Here is a 15,699-nt window from a genome sequence, read left to right on the forward strand (position 1 = left end):
GTTTCAGAGATGAAGTGAGGTATCAACATCTGATTCATCAAAGTTATTTGTAATGTGCATGACAGTATTTTTGGGGCATAAGCTAACCAAATTTGGAGTTTCATTGATCTGGAATTCTGCATACTTGTTCTGCATGTATGGCCTGATGTAAAGATTGTCATGGAGAGGTTTCCCGGGCGGAAGGACGAGTTCAGACTGAAAAAAGGTCCGAGATTGCTCGTAACCTTTGACGGGTTTGACTTGCTCAGCTTCAGCGAACAATCGCAAAAGCTCCCTCTGCTGCCGCATCTCCTTTGCTCTCTCCAACTGTCGAAACCTCTCCTGTAAAAGCGCAATGGAGGAATGAATGACGGTCGGATCACAGGTTTGCCTACCCATGGATACAAATTTAGTCTACCTTTGCAATTTTGAGGAGTGATATGTTGGTGAGGCATTGGATTTCAATATAGCTATATATAGGGCATTGTTGAACTAAACTCGCCACCGGCTAACGGATGTCACAAGCATAAAAGGGCAGTAATGTGAGTCCAAAAGGGACTGGAAGTTAGTTGTTGGAATGGTTTTAAAAGAAGAATAATGCTGTGTCTGTTTGTCTGAGCTTTGGAGAAGATGTGCATATATTTGTTTATGATTTGAACATTCTGTTGCAAGTAAGAAAAAGATAATGGAAGACAGGACAAAGATTGGAACAGGGAATAACTTTTGAAAATGGTGTCACTGTTTTCTCTGTGTTTTTTTGGGTTTATAATCATTCCATAGGAAAGAGAGAAAGTGAAGTCCACTAAAGTATTAGGGTTTTGTCTTGAAGTAGTTGGAAATAAGTGGCATGATGATGAAAAAGAGTTGGAGATATTGGATGCATGCATGGCTGTTGTTGCTTCCTTGGATCTTTGCTTATGGCAAATGGCGCCCACTATTCTTGCTTCTACTACAGTACTACTAGTAGCGTTTTAAAAACCGAACCGGAAAATCCCGATTCTCCCTAAATATTGGATTTTTCGTTCAACCCTTTAAACCGAAAAAACCAACAGGAATCATTGAACCGTAAAAATTGGTGTTCTTCGTAAAATTTAGTTATAGTTAATTTACAAAGGTTCGTATATAAAACCTAGCTAGCTATATCTAAACCCCTTTTTTTTTATTCACAATTCAAGTATATTTTTAAGCAACAGTACTCGCAATTATACATTGGCAAAAATGAAAATACTAAATCGTTGATCTGAGAAAAAAATGAGATGTTTATGTTAAAGAATGAGCAATATTGTTTACAAATCGTCTTATAAATTAAAGAAATAAATTAATAAATTGTTGACATATTAAAATTCAATTCAGTCCGTTATTATCCCCATCCTCTTCATCTTCTATGGAGAACAAAGCCACTCATAACAGTTTCATGTGAAATCGTATTTGTTTGTCAAATGATTTCAATTGCACAACATTATTGCTCTAAGGAGTACACTCATTCTCCATGATTTCCGACAAGACTAAAACCATTTTTTATCAAAGAAAGTTAAAGCTACTCTAATAATAGAAATTGACCATGATGAGAAAAAGGGTAGATTTTTTTTATCAGAATTTATAAGTATTACTAAGTCATAGTCGCAGTTACATTGTTAGAAAACGTTTTCTACTTATCCGACATAGAACGAGATGTTTGTGCTAAAGTATTATCAGTCACGTCTTACAAATTAAAAAAAATTATTAAATTGCTCTGTATCTTATTCTATCATCTTGTTCTTTCTCTAAACAATCTGCCACTTGGAAAGAGCAGCGCTACATGAAGAGCCGTACTAGACTAGATATTACTGGTGAAGAAAAAATAAAACCGTTTTTTATAAAATAACTTTAACGCTATAATAAAAAAAATGTTGACTGCCGATTAATGAAATAATCGATTATGGTACAATTTTAATAAAAAAAATGAAGAAGAAAGTGAGGGAAGAAAGAAGATGGCTATGATTTGGTAAGATTGAGAGATAGTTGTAAGATTTTACACTTAGCTTTAATTGAAATTGTTAAGGAATATAATAGCCGTTCCATATGAACATTTTATTGATTTGGATGCATTCAACATAAACGGTATGGATGACGTGATTGACGTTTAAGTTTGCACATATTTGTAAATAGTAGTATATATATATATAGACTATATATATTTTGTTTGTAGCTTTGTTTATAATAGTAGTAGTAGTAGTAGTAGTAGTATTGTAATCTCTATCTCTGTTAAACAAAAGTAACAACAATTCTATAAAATGATTATTTGATGATTTTTACGGAATAAATATTCTTAAAAAGTAAAGAACTAGTACATTCTTAAAAAGTATCTAATGCGTATTTCATTATACGAATCAAATACGCTAAATGAATCTTGTATATATATATATTCACTCAGGCGATTCAATCGATAGTTAAACTGGTTAATCGTAAACCGGTTAATATCATTTTTTGCTGCCGACTCGGTTTTTAAAATACAAACTGCTAGTAGAACTAAGAGTTAGTTTGAGGAGCGTGCTTAAAAAGGAAGCTACCCTACACTAGAGCCAGGAATGTCTTCATGCCTTTGTTGAATGTAAAAGTAGATAGATAGTGACACACATTCCTCCATCTATTATTATTGTGAAGCACAATGCAGAAAAAGCAAGCTTATAAAAATTGGCCTCCAAAATTTAAACTTTTAACCTTAATCTTCACCATTGTCTTAACTATTCTTTAATGTTTTTATAATAATTAATGAATCTATGAGTTTTTCATTAATAATAGCTAATGAGTACAATTCATATCAAATAATTAGTATTATGAGTTCACGGAATACATACAAGTATGATATTTAGGGTTTGCAATTTAGGGTTTAGGGTTTAGGGCATGGAATACATACAAGTATGCTATAAATATGAAATTTTCTTTATTTTTTAAAAAATCTTTTATTAATTTCATATAGTTATAAATGTAATATATTTTTAAAAGATATAAAATCATTTTTAATAACCTGGTATATGACAAAATGCTTAAATAATTATATACATAGTATAGTTCGCAGACGGTCCTATAAAATAAAGGGTTAATGTCATTAAAATTCACAAATTTTATACGTTTTCTCATTTTAATCATGTGGTTTAAATTTTCTCATTTTCATGCACGAACTACCACTTTTTCTCAAATTCATGCACGGTGCTGAGGTGTCACGACTCCATTGGTGTAATTCGCTGAGGTGGAGGTCATTTTACACCAATGAATAAGTGACACCTCAGCGCTATGCATGAATTTGGGAAAAAGTGGTATTTCGTGCATGAAATTGAGAAAATTTAAACTGCATGATTAAAATGAGAAAACGTGTAAAGTTCGTGATTTTTTTTGACATTAACCCTAAAATAAAATTAAATTACATAACTTCTTTAAAATATTCAGAATGAAATTTCCTATTTTTATAACAAAAAACTGACAAATTCTTCATAAAAATGAATAAAAAAATATTTTATAAAAAAAAAAGATAGACAATAAATAAAAAAAGATAGACAATTAAATATAAATATTGGTATAGTCTCTAAACATTTCCATTTTTATTGGTGAAAAACCCTAATCTATCTTCAATTACGGATTCACATATAAGTTGGATTTAATATGTACTTCGTCGATGAAGTTAAATTAATCAAAATAAAAAAAGTTTGGCTATTTATTATATGTTATAAAAATAAAAATAAAAAGAATAAGATGGCTACCATCATGGGCAGGCCAAAAATGAATTTAAGGAGAAGCCAAATTATATAAAAAATCTAAATTTAATAACTATATTTTAAAAACAAAATGAAGGAGATGTTTTGAAGGTAAAAAAAGTTGAGGGGGCCAAATATATAAAAATATAAGCACAATTATTATATTTTTTGGTAAGATAGAACAACTTCAAGGGCTTTTAAGCCCAAAAAAATGGGAGGGGCCAGGAGCCCCCTTGGGAACAACTGGTTTTGCCCTGGCTATCGTTAATGGTAAAAATCAACCATTAAAACCAGCCAGAAAAAGATATAAAAAACATTTATATACGTTTAGGATTTTTTTATTTGAGACAAGAAAGATGGTGGTTATAATTTTAACTTCTATACGGAGTACTAAATATTGAATTTATTATTATTTCTGAATCAATTTTATATGAATTGGTCTTTTAACCTTCAATAATCATGTTTTTGAAATAATTGTATAACATATTAGATGCGAATAAAACATTAATAAAAATTATTATTCCACTCATTAACTATTTCGAAACACATGAACTTCATTGTATTTTAGTTCGCTTTCACCAAAACTTCGTTGTAAGGAGTTTTCGTTATCTAAGACACAAAGTTAGAAAAATTAGACAATGTTTAAAATTGAGAAGAAAATAATTATTTTGATCTAACTTTTGAGGTAGTTGTAATTGATATTCGAGCGAAAATTGAAAGTTGAAACTTTTACGTGAGATTTTAATTATGATTTTACTATCTCGAATATTTACCTTTAATCGGTTTTTACAAAGCATACTTAAAGTTCTTTGAGACTCATTCAAATGTAAGATACATTCAAATATATATATGAATGCAAACAAAATCATAGCCGCAAGGTAACTAACAATGTAAAATGTCTTCACTTATATTAACCATATAAATTTCTCCGCTCAACTTAACCTTTTCTGAGTTTCAAAATGAAAGGAAATCAACAAAACAATCAAAAACTGTCTATACTCTAAATGGAATTTAGCAAAAATGTTTATGTAGCTGTCCACATTATAGTTATCAGGAAAATTTACATCAGTGGTGTCTGAACTTTTCCAATTTTTTAATTTGGTGTCTGAACTTTTATTTATTTCATATAAGTGTTTCAACTTTTTAAAAACATATATATCAAACAAGTCATTTTAGCTATGTTCCAGCCATTAGGATAAAAATAACCCTCATTTTTACTTAAATTTATGCTTTATATTAGTAAAAAAATAACTATCATGTGTGCAATGATACACCAATATATAAAAAACTAAAATGATGAATCATATAAGAAAATTTTTAAGTAATGTTTAGCCTTGTTCGTAATTTGCTGATTGAAAAATGGATAAAACATTCATTTGATATATTTTCAAAAAGTTAAAATACTTAACGAAAAAAATTAAAAATTCAGACATCAAAACAGAAGATTTAGAAAGGTCGGAACACCATTAGCGTAATTTATCCTAGTTATAATGTTCAAAATTGTGAGCAGAAAGAATCAAATTGATTTGAAATTCGGCACCCAATTCAAGAAATTATAGAATGGGAGCAGAGTGATGTGCAAATTTGCTTTAAAATTTTAAAATTTTTGTGAAAGTGAAATTGTTGTTTTGTGTTGTAACTTTATTTGTTTAGATAGATAGAAAAGTTTAGTAGGAAAGAGCCAATGGTCTGAACCCAAATAAGATCAAAACTGGACCTACCTACTCCATCATTAATTCATCATATCTGCCTTGCTACACAAGAAATTAAAAAAAAAGGCTGAAAACTGGTATTTTTTCACGTGTAAAAGAAGTAATAAGAATCTAAGGTCTTTTCGTATACTACCAAACATCTCAATTTTATTAGAGTAAATTACTATTAGTCCTCCGTATTTATCATAATTCACAATTTACTCATATTTGTTTGAAAACAGATGATATAATCCCTATGCCAACAGTTTAATCCATTCTTCCATTTTTAGTGTTTGTCTAAGGATTAATATTCAAACATAAAAGATGGAATCGTTAACATAAATAAAAATGAAGGACCAAATTGTTGAAATAAATAAAAATAGGGGATCATATAGTTTCATTTACTCGGCTGACTAACATCGAAAATAGACGGAAGGACTAAATATCGTTGACAAAAATAAAAATAAGAAATCATATCGTTTGATTTTCAAATAAAAAAGATTAAAATGTATTTTCATTTAGTGGTGCCTCATTAGCCTTTTTGTGTTTCAATTGTACCTAAAGCATTGAATTGATTTTTTTTCGCTCAAAAGAAAGTTTAAAATAATCCTCTATTTTTAGCCTATATTACAATTAGACCCTAATATTATTAATAATATAAAAAATAAAAGATTATTTTAAACTTTTTTACAAGTGAAAAGATATCAATTTAATGCTTTATAGTACAATTGAAACATAAACGGACAAATTATGGTATAATTGGAAAAATTTCTACATTAAGGTATATTTGTAAAAAGGGCTAAAGGTTGGGGGGGTGTTGAGTGATTAAACCAATATAACAACATAAAGTTAAGAAAAAATAGTGATTTTTTTTCATAGAAATTATGGCCATAAATTACATCTTATAATAGTCAACTACTTTTAGTTTTTAGTACAACCACATCAAATTATCATAATAAGACTTATACTAAAATAAATGATTTTAACATAATAATACATATATTTATATGCTCAAATAAAATAAAATGTATAGGAAGATAATTTTACCTGTCATTAAGCTAGTATTAATATGTTGAAAAATGCTTTATAACCCACTTTTTTAATCCAACTCTTTTAATCCACCTTATGTGACAGGATTTCATTCGTCCAATTCTCATTTAAAAATGTATATCTTAAAAAACAGAATTTAATCAATCCACTCTTTAATTGCTATGTCAGACGGTACAATAAGGTGGGTTAAAAGTGTTGAGTTATAATGTTTTTGAAGTCAAACTCAGGAAACGTTTATGCTACACCCAAATTCTTACTGCCTTACATTTATTAATTAGCATTAACTATAAATTAATACAACAATCAAGAATGCATATAGACTCTACAAAAACCAGACATACTCAATAACCAAACCAAACTAACAAATTCAGTTAGAATAGGTTTCACGACATAATTGAACGGATTAATTGTTTAGATCCCGTACTCACGTAGTTGAGAGCTGTGTTGACAGTAGTAGCGGAATTTCAACTTAATTTATTATTTTTCAATTAATTTTTGAACAAAGGGTCAACGCGCCCCCTAAACTTGTGTCACGGGGTCATCTAACCCAATTTATATTTTTTTGAGCAAATAACCCCAAAACTCTTCATTTTCGGGTCAAGTAACCCCATAATTGTATTTTTAAAACGCGTAAAATACAAATCGGAGGTGAGGGATACAAAAAAGTAATTAGATACTTCCTTAATTGTTGCGATATAATTATCCTAAATCTGTTTTTTAAAATAAAAATATAAATTATGGGGTTATTTGACCCAAAAATGAAAAGTTTTGGGGTTAGTTGCTCAAAAAAGTATAAATTGGGCTAGATGACCCCGTGTCATAAGTTCAGGGGGCGCGTTGACCCTTTGTTCATTAATTTTTGGCTGAACCCATTTTAGAATCCCTAAAATATATGATTTTGATTTATCAAGTGTTGGGTTTTATTGGTTCATAACGCAGCGGAATTTCAAAAATTTATCTAAAAACCCAAACCAAGATCCATGTAATTCGAATTAAACAGAACAATTACTTACTTGTATGTCGAATTCAACAGCAATGTAGGAAGGAAGGAGGTGGTTCACTTTGGTGATACCTGGCCTCGGATCAGAAACGCCTCCAAAAGAACGCGTCCTCTACGAGTATCCACACGAACAGACCTTAGCCAAAACTAGTGCTTGTGTGCTAGCACTATTGCTTCACAAGCAATTTCGAATTTTAGTGATTTAGTGAATAATGAATTTCGTGATTCTCAAACCAACTGCTCAATGAGTATTTATAGTGATAAATAACACTAGGGTTTGAGACAAATTCGAATTTCAATCTCATTGCAATTCTACAAGTTTATGTTTATCAAAAACTCCTTTTTGATAATTATCCATATATATATTAATTACTATATTTATTATCTTCCAAAAATAATAAATTAAGGAAAACACTTATCCTTAAATTTCGAATTAATATATATATTTATTAATATATATATATTACGAATTATATATATATATATAATTAATCACTTAATTACATTGGGTACAACCCATAACTGTTTTGGGCCTGTTCTTAGTGTGCGACCCTGTAGGTTCATATAACGTTGGCAGTAGGCTCGAAATCCCTATTTCAGCCCACAAGTCATAAGTGGCCTCTAGCAAGACATTATGACTACCCAAGTTATATGAATATCGATAATCCGATTTAACCATTTACAATAATATTTTAATCCCTTTATCTCTCGATATCCAGATTGAATATAAAGCATAGTTATGTCATCCTTATAACATTCAATCATTAGTTTCTTGACTCTAAGTAGACTGAAAATGATAACTTCTTATCAATTAGCATGGCCATGCATTTACTTCAGTCTATCTTCTTCAAGGGGCCCATAGATATCTTACTCAAATAAATGAGGGACAAATTCCTTCTCAGTCACTCACATTTCTCACATAGTTACTTTCATATCCAATGACAATCTATTCCATTATCCTGTTAAAGATAATGTAAGACTGTATCAAAATATGAAATAGCTATGTAGAAATCCATGATGATTTCAAGGTCAAAGGATTATACTAATAGAACTGTAATGAGAATTACTTATGACAGTGATCTATGTAGTATTCTCACAGTGGGTCATCCAGTGCCTTATTTCTCAAATAGCACCTATGATTTGACTTAATATCTCATATACATGATTAGTAAAACATAATCATCAGTCAACATCATACTAGTCTCAATGTTCTATTAAGACTAGGGATAGATGGTATATAATTCTTTTATTAAACCTAAGGGTTCTACTATCAAGTCACATACTCGATGACCTTAGAAAGAATTAACCATTCAAGTATTTTAATCATTAATATAAAATGATAAAAACTGCCAATCAATAAATAATAAAATGATAAAGTCAAAACATGGTCAAACATGATTGACCTAGTGCATATCACTAACATCAAGTTCTTTAGAGAAAATTGCAGAAAATACTCCGTTTTTTAAAATATTTGTAAAAATACTTCGTTTTTTGAAAAATTATTTGTCTACCTTTTTTTTCGAAAAATTTATTTTTTTACTCCGAAATTTATTTTTTTACTCTGAAAAAATTTGTAAAAATACTCCGTTTTTTTAAACTGTTTGAAACTGTATTATAAACGATTTCAATGATGTCAAAGTTTTTTAAAAATACTTTGTTATAAACCATTTGAAACTCTATTTTTATGAAACTGTTATAAACCGTTTGAAACTCTATTAGAAACTCTATTTGAAACCGTTTGAAACTCTATTAGAAACTCTATTTGAAACGCTTTTATAAAACAGTTTCAAATTGTGTTTTTTGAAACTGTATTTAAATCCGTTTGAAACTCTATTTTTATGAAACCGTTATAAACCGTTTGAAATTCTATTATAAACTGTATTTGAAACCGTTTGAAACTGCGGAGTAAAAAAATAAATTGCGGAGTAAAAAAATAAATATTTATTTTTTTTAGGTACGCTTATAAACTTTCATTTTTTGAGGTAAATTTACAAATATTTTAGTTTTTTAGGTATTCTCCTAATTAGCTCAGTTCTTTATCTTCTATTTGGCCTTTTCAGACCTTTAAATTTTCATTTTTTTGGTTCATTAGGTAGATCCACTTAAGGATTCAAATAAACCAAAAAAATGAAAGTTTAAAGACCCAATAAACCAAATGGAATCCATTTAAGGATCCAATGAATCCAAAAGTGAGTTTAAGAATTTAAGAAAACCAAATAGAAATAAAGGACCTGCTAAATTAAAATTGTATAATTTAAAAACTTCAAAATAAGTTTAGCCTTAATCTTTTGTTGTACTTTATAGCTTCATATGTATTTTCTACTCCCTCCGTCCCGTTTAAGAAGGGACATATCTCAAATTTTTTTGTCCCACATAAGAAGGCCAAATCATGATTTTTGTGCCATTTTACAAGGAATTCTCTTTTATACCCTCATTTTCTCTTTCTTTAATTAAAGCTAATACTCTACACACAAACTACAAAACAATAATTAATAGGGGTAAAATAAGAAAAGGCAAAAGTAATTATTATTTTCTTAATCTATGTGTAAAAGGGATATGTCCCTTCTTAAATGGGACGGAGGGAGTATTTGGTAGATTAAAATTTTAAAAATTAATATGGTTAGTTGTTTATGATTTTTATTTTGCAGTTTGGTTTAAGGTAGGTACTAAGTTCATTTCATTTCACTGGAGCTTTTCAAAACTGTGTATAAAATTTATTCTCAGTATTCAACATTGTGTATAAAGTTCTATAATGCCAATAACAGAAGAAACTTGATAATAGAAAAAGCCAACTATGTAAGACCATTCTACTTATAATGCAAAATTTGAGTCCCATGTAAGCTGCCCAACACTCATCCTTCGCAGCGATCTAACCATATGCTCATCGGAAACTCGAAGTTGAATCATTCTGTTTTGCATACTGTCGAATGAAGGAACGCCAACTGCTTCCGATATGACAGCACGTTGCCCAGGATCTTCAGCAAAATTAACAAGTGCCTCAGCAGCATTCTCCTTCACTTCCTCCAACTCATCAACCAATAATTCAATCAGAATCGGAATTGCTCCCGCATCAGCGAGTACTGCTCGATCAGCCTCGTTATAACTCAGCTGAGCTACGGCTCCCGATACTTTTTCCCTAGCTTCATCATTCCCGTCTCTTAAAAGCTCAACCAAGACAGGAATTGCACCCGAGTTTCTAACGACGGAAACCGAGTGCTTATAACCTGCTAGATCCCAGAAAACATCAGCAGCTGCAATTTTTGATTCATCATCGCCTTCTCGTAAAATTCTCACCAAATGCTCAGCAATAGCAACTGCATTCACTTCGGCAACAGCTAATATACAAAACGCATCCTCTGCAATCTCCTTGCCGATAGGATCAGGTCCTTGAAGAAGCTCGGCATATAGAGGTATAGCCCCAGCTTCAGCGACCGGTCTAATAAAATCTACATGAGCCGATATCACACCTAACGAATTACCAGCAACAAGTTTTGTTTTCCCATCTCTCTCGCGAAGTAACTCAACAAGCAAAGGTATTGCTCCCAATGCAACAATCAAAGACCGAGCACGCCCTGAAACGCCGAGTAATCCTACCGCTTGACAAGCTCTCTCTCTCGACACCATACTTCCACATTTAATCGCTTCAACAAGAAACTTAAGCCCTCCTAATCGAATAATCACCTTCCTAACCTCTCTCAACAATGCCAATGCACTCAAAATCTCCAACAAATAAACCTTATTCGCGTCACTAGAACTACACGAGTTCAACAAACTAACAATAATTTCCAACCCGCCATTTCGAACAACAATCAAACGATTAACATCATTAAAATTAACAAGACACTGAAGAAATTTAATCAAGATTCTTCTAAAACTATTACTAGATTGAGGCAACAAGGCTAATACAGACTCTACAACACCAGATTGGCCTATGACTGATGCAAAAACACCATCTTTTTGACAAGCAATACACTTTAAACAATAAGCAGCTGCTTCTTGAATTGAATTATCTAAACTATCACTAGTATTAACAAGAAGTTTAGCAGGAATTGGGATTGTTTGTATTAACACATGATCAGGTGCATTTTTTGATAAATGGGCTAACTTTAATGTGAGTTTTACTTTCATTGACTCAGTACCTGAAAATATAACATTTTGATAGCTAAATAATGCATTTTCCCAATCTGGGTGTCTAATATTGCTACTATTTAAATGACCCATTGCATAGAAATTTAAGTTAAAGCCATAAGAAAAGTTTTAAGAGTAAATATAAATAAAATGAACAAGAAGTGAAAAGGGGAGGAGGAGATAAAATTTTGATGACAAGAGGGGAAATTGAAGAATACCCTTTTGAGATGAGATGATGAATTGTGTGAATTGAATTGGAAATTTGGAAATTCGATTACCAGAGTAGGAAATCAATGAAATTGTATCGTATCGTATCGTATCGTATGTTAGGTTTACAGATGCCAAGGAATTGTAGAAGATGAAGCAGACATGCTTTAGAGTTGAGAGCCTATCCTCACGTGATTATCATGCGCATTTTTTATTTTTATTTTTGAAAGGAAATGCGCAGTAGATTTTAAGTAGATTCACGTACCGAGAATCGTACCGAATTATACCGAACCATTCTGAACCAAAAATTACCATCTTTCAAAAAAAAAATTATCACAAAATTTGGCGAATTTCAAATAAAAATCTGTAGTAGATTTGAATTTCTTTTAAAAATCGTGATAAAATTGAAAAAAAATGTAAATATGGTGATTTAATTTATAATTAATTCTTACAACAATGTATGAATTAATAAAATAAACATTTCTATAAAAAAATAATGTTGTGATAACTTTTATTTATTATAGACACATTTTTTACAAAATTTAAAATAAATACCTTTAAATTGTAACAAATAAAATAAAATAAAAAGGTCCATCAAATTATAATCCATACTAGCTCTAAATTCACAATTTGAAGTAGTTTATAAGAATTCAATTATTTTTGTGGACTACTATTTACCGCCCCAAATTACTACCCACCGCCCAAGTTTTGACTGAAATGCCCCTATCATATTTTCAATTCAAAAACAAAAAACAAAAATCCTCTCAACTCAAAAATCTCTCAAACTCAACCTAAAATAACGACGATAACCGGAGCCGATTTATGTCGATCGACGGGAGATAAAAGACAGGAACCTCCGATAATTAATTTTTTTCGTTTTTAACAGTTTTAATAAAAAGAATTTTTTATTTATTTTTTTTTAAGGGCCATCGCCCGGCGATGGCGATGGCCCTGTGCACTATCGCCTGGCGATGGCGATGGTGCACAAGGACAATCGTCCCCGGGGACGATTGTCCCAGTGGACCATCGCCATCGCCATAGGCACCATCGCCATTGTTTGGCGATGGTCCACTGGGACGATCGACCCTCGGGGACGATGGTCCACTGGGACGATCGTCCCTCGGAGACGATGGTCCACTGGGACGATCGTCCCTCGGAGACGATTGTCCCTGAGCGAGGCGATGGTGCACAGGGCCATCGCCATCGCCAGACGATGGCCCTTAAAAAAATAAAATAAAAATTATTTTTTATTAAAACAGTTAAAAATGAAAAACATTAATTACTGGAGATTTCCGTCTTTTATCTCCCGTCGATTGCGACATAAATCGGCTCCGGTTATCTCGGGATTTTAGGTTGAGTTTGAGAGATTTTTGAGTTGATAGGATTTTTGTTTTTTTGTTTTTGAATTGAAATTATGTTAGGGGCATTTCAATCAAAACTTGGGCGGTAGGTAGTAATTTGGGGCGGCGAATAGTAAACCCCTTATTTTTTAAGTAGTATCCAATTTAGACCACTTCATGGCTCAACAATATATCAGTTCATGGATCGGCTTCGAGCCGGGCCGATCGGGCTTTTTAAATTTTTATTTAAGTTTCAGTTTGAGCCCGGTTCGCACTTTATATTTCTTATACAAATCCGGTCCATACACTCTATATATGCGGATGGATAGGGCGTTTTTGGGCGGTGAGCAATTATATAAAAATAAAAATCCGAATCCATCCACAAAGTTATTGGCTTTTTTCGGACTCGGTTTAGACTTTGAACGAAAAATCACTACCCGATCTCGCCCTTAAGGTGCAGGCTTGGACGGAACTAGACGAGTACCCAATCTTGTGAACATGTCTACTCAACAATTATTGTAACATGCCTTAATTGTCGTATTTTCTTTGTTAAAGTATTGGCTAAATCCATCATAAAGTTCCTATACAATTAGCTTTTCTTTCACTAGGTCTTTAACAAACTTTTTATATTTAAATAGTCCATTAAGTATTTAGTTTGTACATTTATGGTCCCTTTTTAGGATGAAACCACAAAAAAAATGTCGTTTCAATTGCATAAAATGGCGACGCTTTATATGCCTAAAAGGACCACATGTATACAAAAATAAATAGTTAAAAGATCATTCAAATATAAAAATTTGTCAAAATAGTACAAGAATTGTATGATGAATTTAGCCAAATATATATAAATTCCAAGCCGAGAAACAATAAAAAGAACGACACAATACTCAAATATTATAAAACGTTAGTAAGTTTTTGACAAACGCAACTATTCTACTGTAGCTAAATAATTACGAGCTACACAGTTATTTAAAATTAATTTTCATCTAGATTAAATTTTTAAGTTAAGAAGTGTGAAATTGAAAAGTAATGTCTTGAGAATTATAATTGTAATACAACAGTTTTGCAATTTTACTATTAAGTTATGCATTTTTAGAAAGAAAAAAAATTGTATGATTATACTTAAAACAATATCAGTGGTTCTATTGATCCCCGAGTCGAATTATACCGAACTGTTAGAACCAAATCTTCAAAACAACGTACCAAAAAGTAAATTCTTTGAATCCAACCATTCCAATTTATGGTACGGACACGTTTTAGAAATTCCCGATTTTTTGTACGGTTCCGGAGATTTATCGATCTCCTAACTCCTCTGAACTGTGCAAATCGCTACATGCGCATGGTCTTAGGTTTCAACAAAGATTCACTTTGGACCTTCAACCTAAACAAAATATCGAATAAGGCCAAACGCGTGGCTCTAAACAAAACCACCCTTAAATTAGGCGTTTTGAACACAAACACCCTTAAAATAGGCATTCTAACTTGTTTTCCCTTTAACTCCAAATGGACTATTGATACCTTAGTTCCAATTCCTCCTATCATTTATTTTCCACCTCATGGAAAAGGGATAATATGAGCTAAATTCATTAATTTTTTGGTGTTTTTGTCCAAAATCATTATTTTATCCTTAATTGATATTTTTTGGATCAAACTGAGAGAGCAAAATGAACCTTTGATGTTTTAGATTTAGCAACTAATGATCTATTCGGTCTTAGCATCAGAAATTAAAATAGAAATTAAAATGGATTCTCATGAACAAAAATAGGAGTATGGATGGAAATCAGAATAGAATATGAGAGAAAAGAAAAAGACAACTAGTAGTTATGAATAATGCGTGAACTTAATGGGTGATAAATAATTCAAGCTACCTATCTAGACTAAATAATAAATTGTTAACCTTTTTTTTTAACAAAGGCAAATACTTTATCAATAAAAGTGTTAAGAATATAGAATATGTGACTTCTCAACAAAACTGAAAAAGTCAGTCTAAAAATAAATGATGATTATTGTAAAATTAGTTATCGAGAAGGGCTTGTTTAGCCATTATGTGGGACACCCAATTGCAACCACGGATAAATTGAAACCTAACTTTTGAAAACTGAGAAATTAGACTAAGGATATCTATTAAGACCCATCTAGCATCTCTGTCGTTGATACCGAAGGAACTAACTGCATTAATAAAAACCTGACAATCACCTTAAAAGATTAAATAATAATAATCTGTATGCAGCAGTTCCTCCATTGATGTCCATAATTCCAGTACTTCTACCACATGCATGAAAATGCATAATAAATAAAATTGCCTATAAATACATTCCAAATCATGTAAATCATATAAGTGCAACAACGCAAAACACAAGAAAAAAAATATAATTCTAATATTTGTTCTTTTTCTCTAAAATTAAATTTGTTGGTTTAAAATAATACAATTAATATTGGCCAAATTCTCAAAAAGTATTGAATTTTTGCGATTTTTTTATCAATTATGATCAAACCTTTTAAAATTAGCAAATGTAATCCGTTTTTGCATATTATGTTTATTTTATAGCCATTTTTTAAACCGGTGCAGTTTT

The 15,699-nt window shown here is 31.1% G+C and overlaps 2 protein-coding genes across 2 annotated transcripts; both read right to left on the reverse strand.

The window, feature by feature from the left end:
• Positions 1–3: 3 nt before the first annotated feature.
• LOC126668106 (uncharacterized) lies at positions 4–378 on the reverse strand. The gene has a single exon (XM_050361322.1). It carries the CDS (start codon positions 376–378, stop codon positions 4–6), a length of 375 nt encoding a protein of 124 aa, XP_050217279.1.
• Positions 379–10,143: 9,765 nt separating this feature from the next.
• Positions 10,144–11,994, reverse strand: LOC126666658 (uncharacterized). The gene has a single exon (XM_050359493.2). The coding sequence runs from the start codon at positions 11,670–11,672 to the stop codon at positions 10,263–10,265; it is 1,410 nt and encodes a 469-aa protein (XP_050215450.1). The 5' UTR covers positions 11,673–11,994; the 3' UTR covers positions 10,144–10,262.
• Between the last annotated feature and the right edge of the window lie 3,705 nt (positions 11,995–15,699).

This window comes from Mercurialis annua, linkage group LG2 (genome assembly GCF_937616625.2).
Source record: "Mercurialis annua linkage group LG2, ddMerAnnu1.2, whole genome shotgun sequence".
Lineage (NCBI taxonomy): Eukaryota > Viridiplantae > Streptophyta > Magnoliopsida > Malpighiales > Euphorbiaceae > Mercurialis > Mercurialis annua.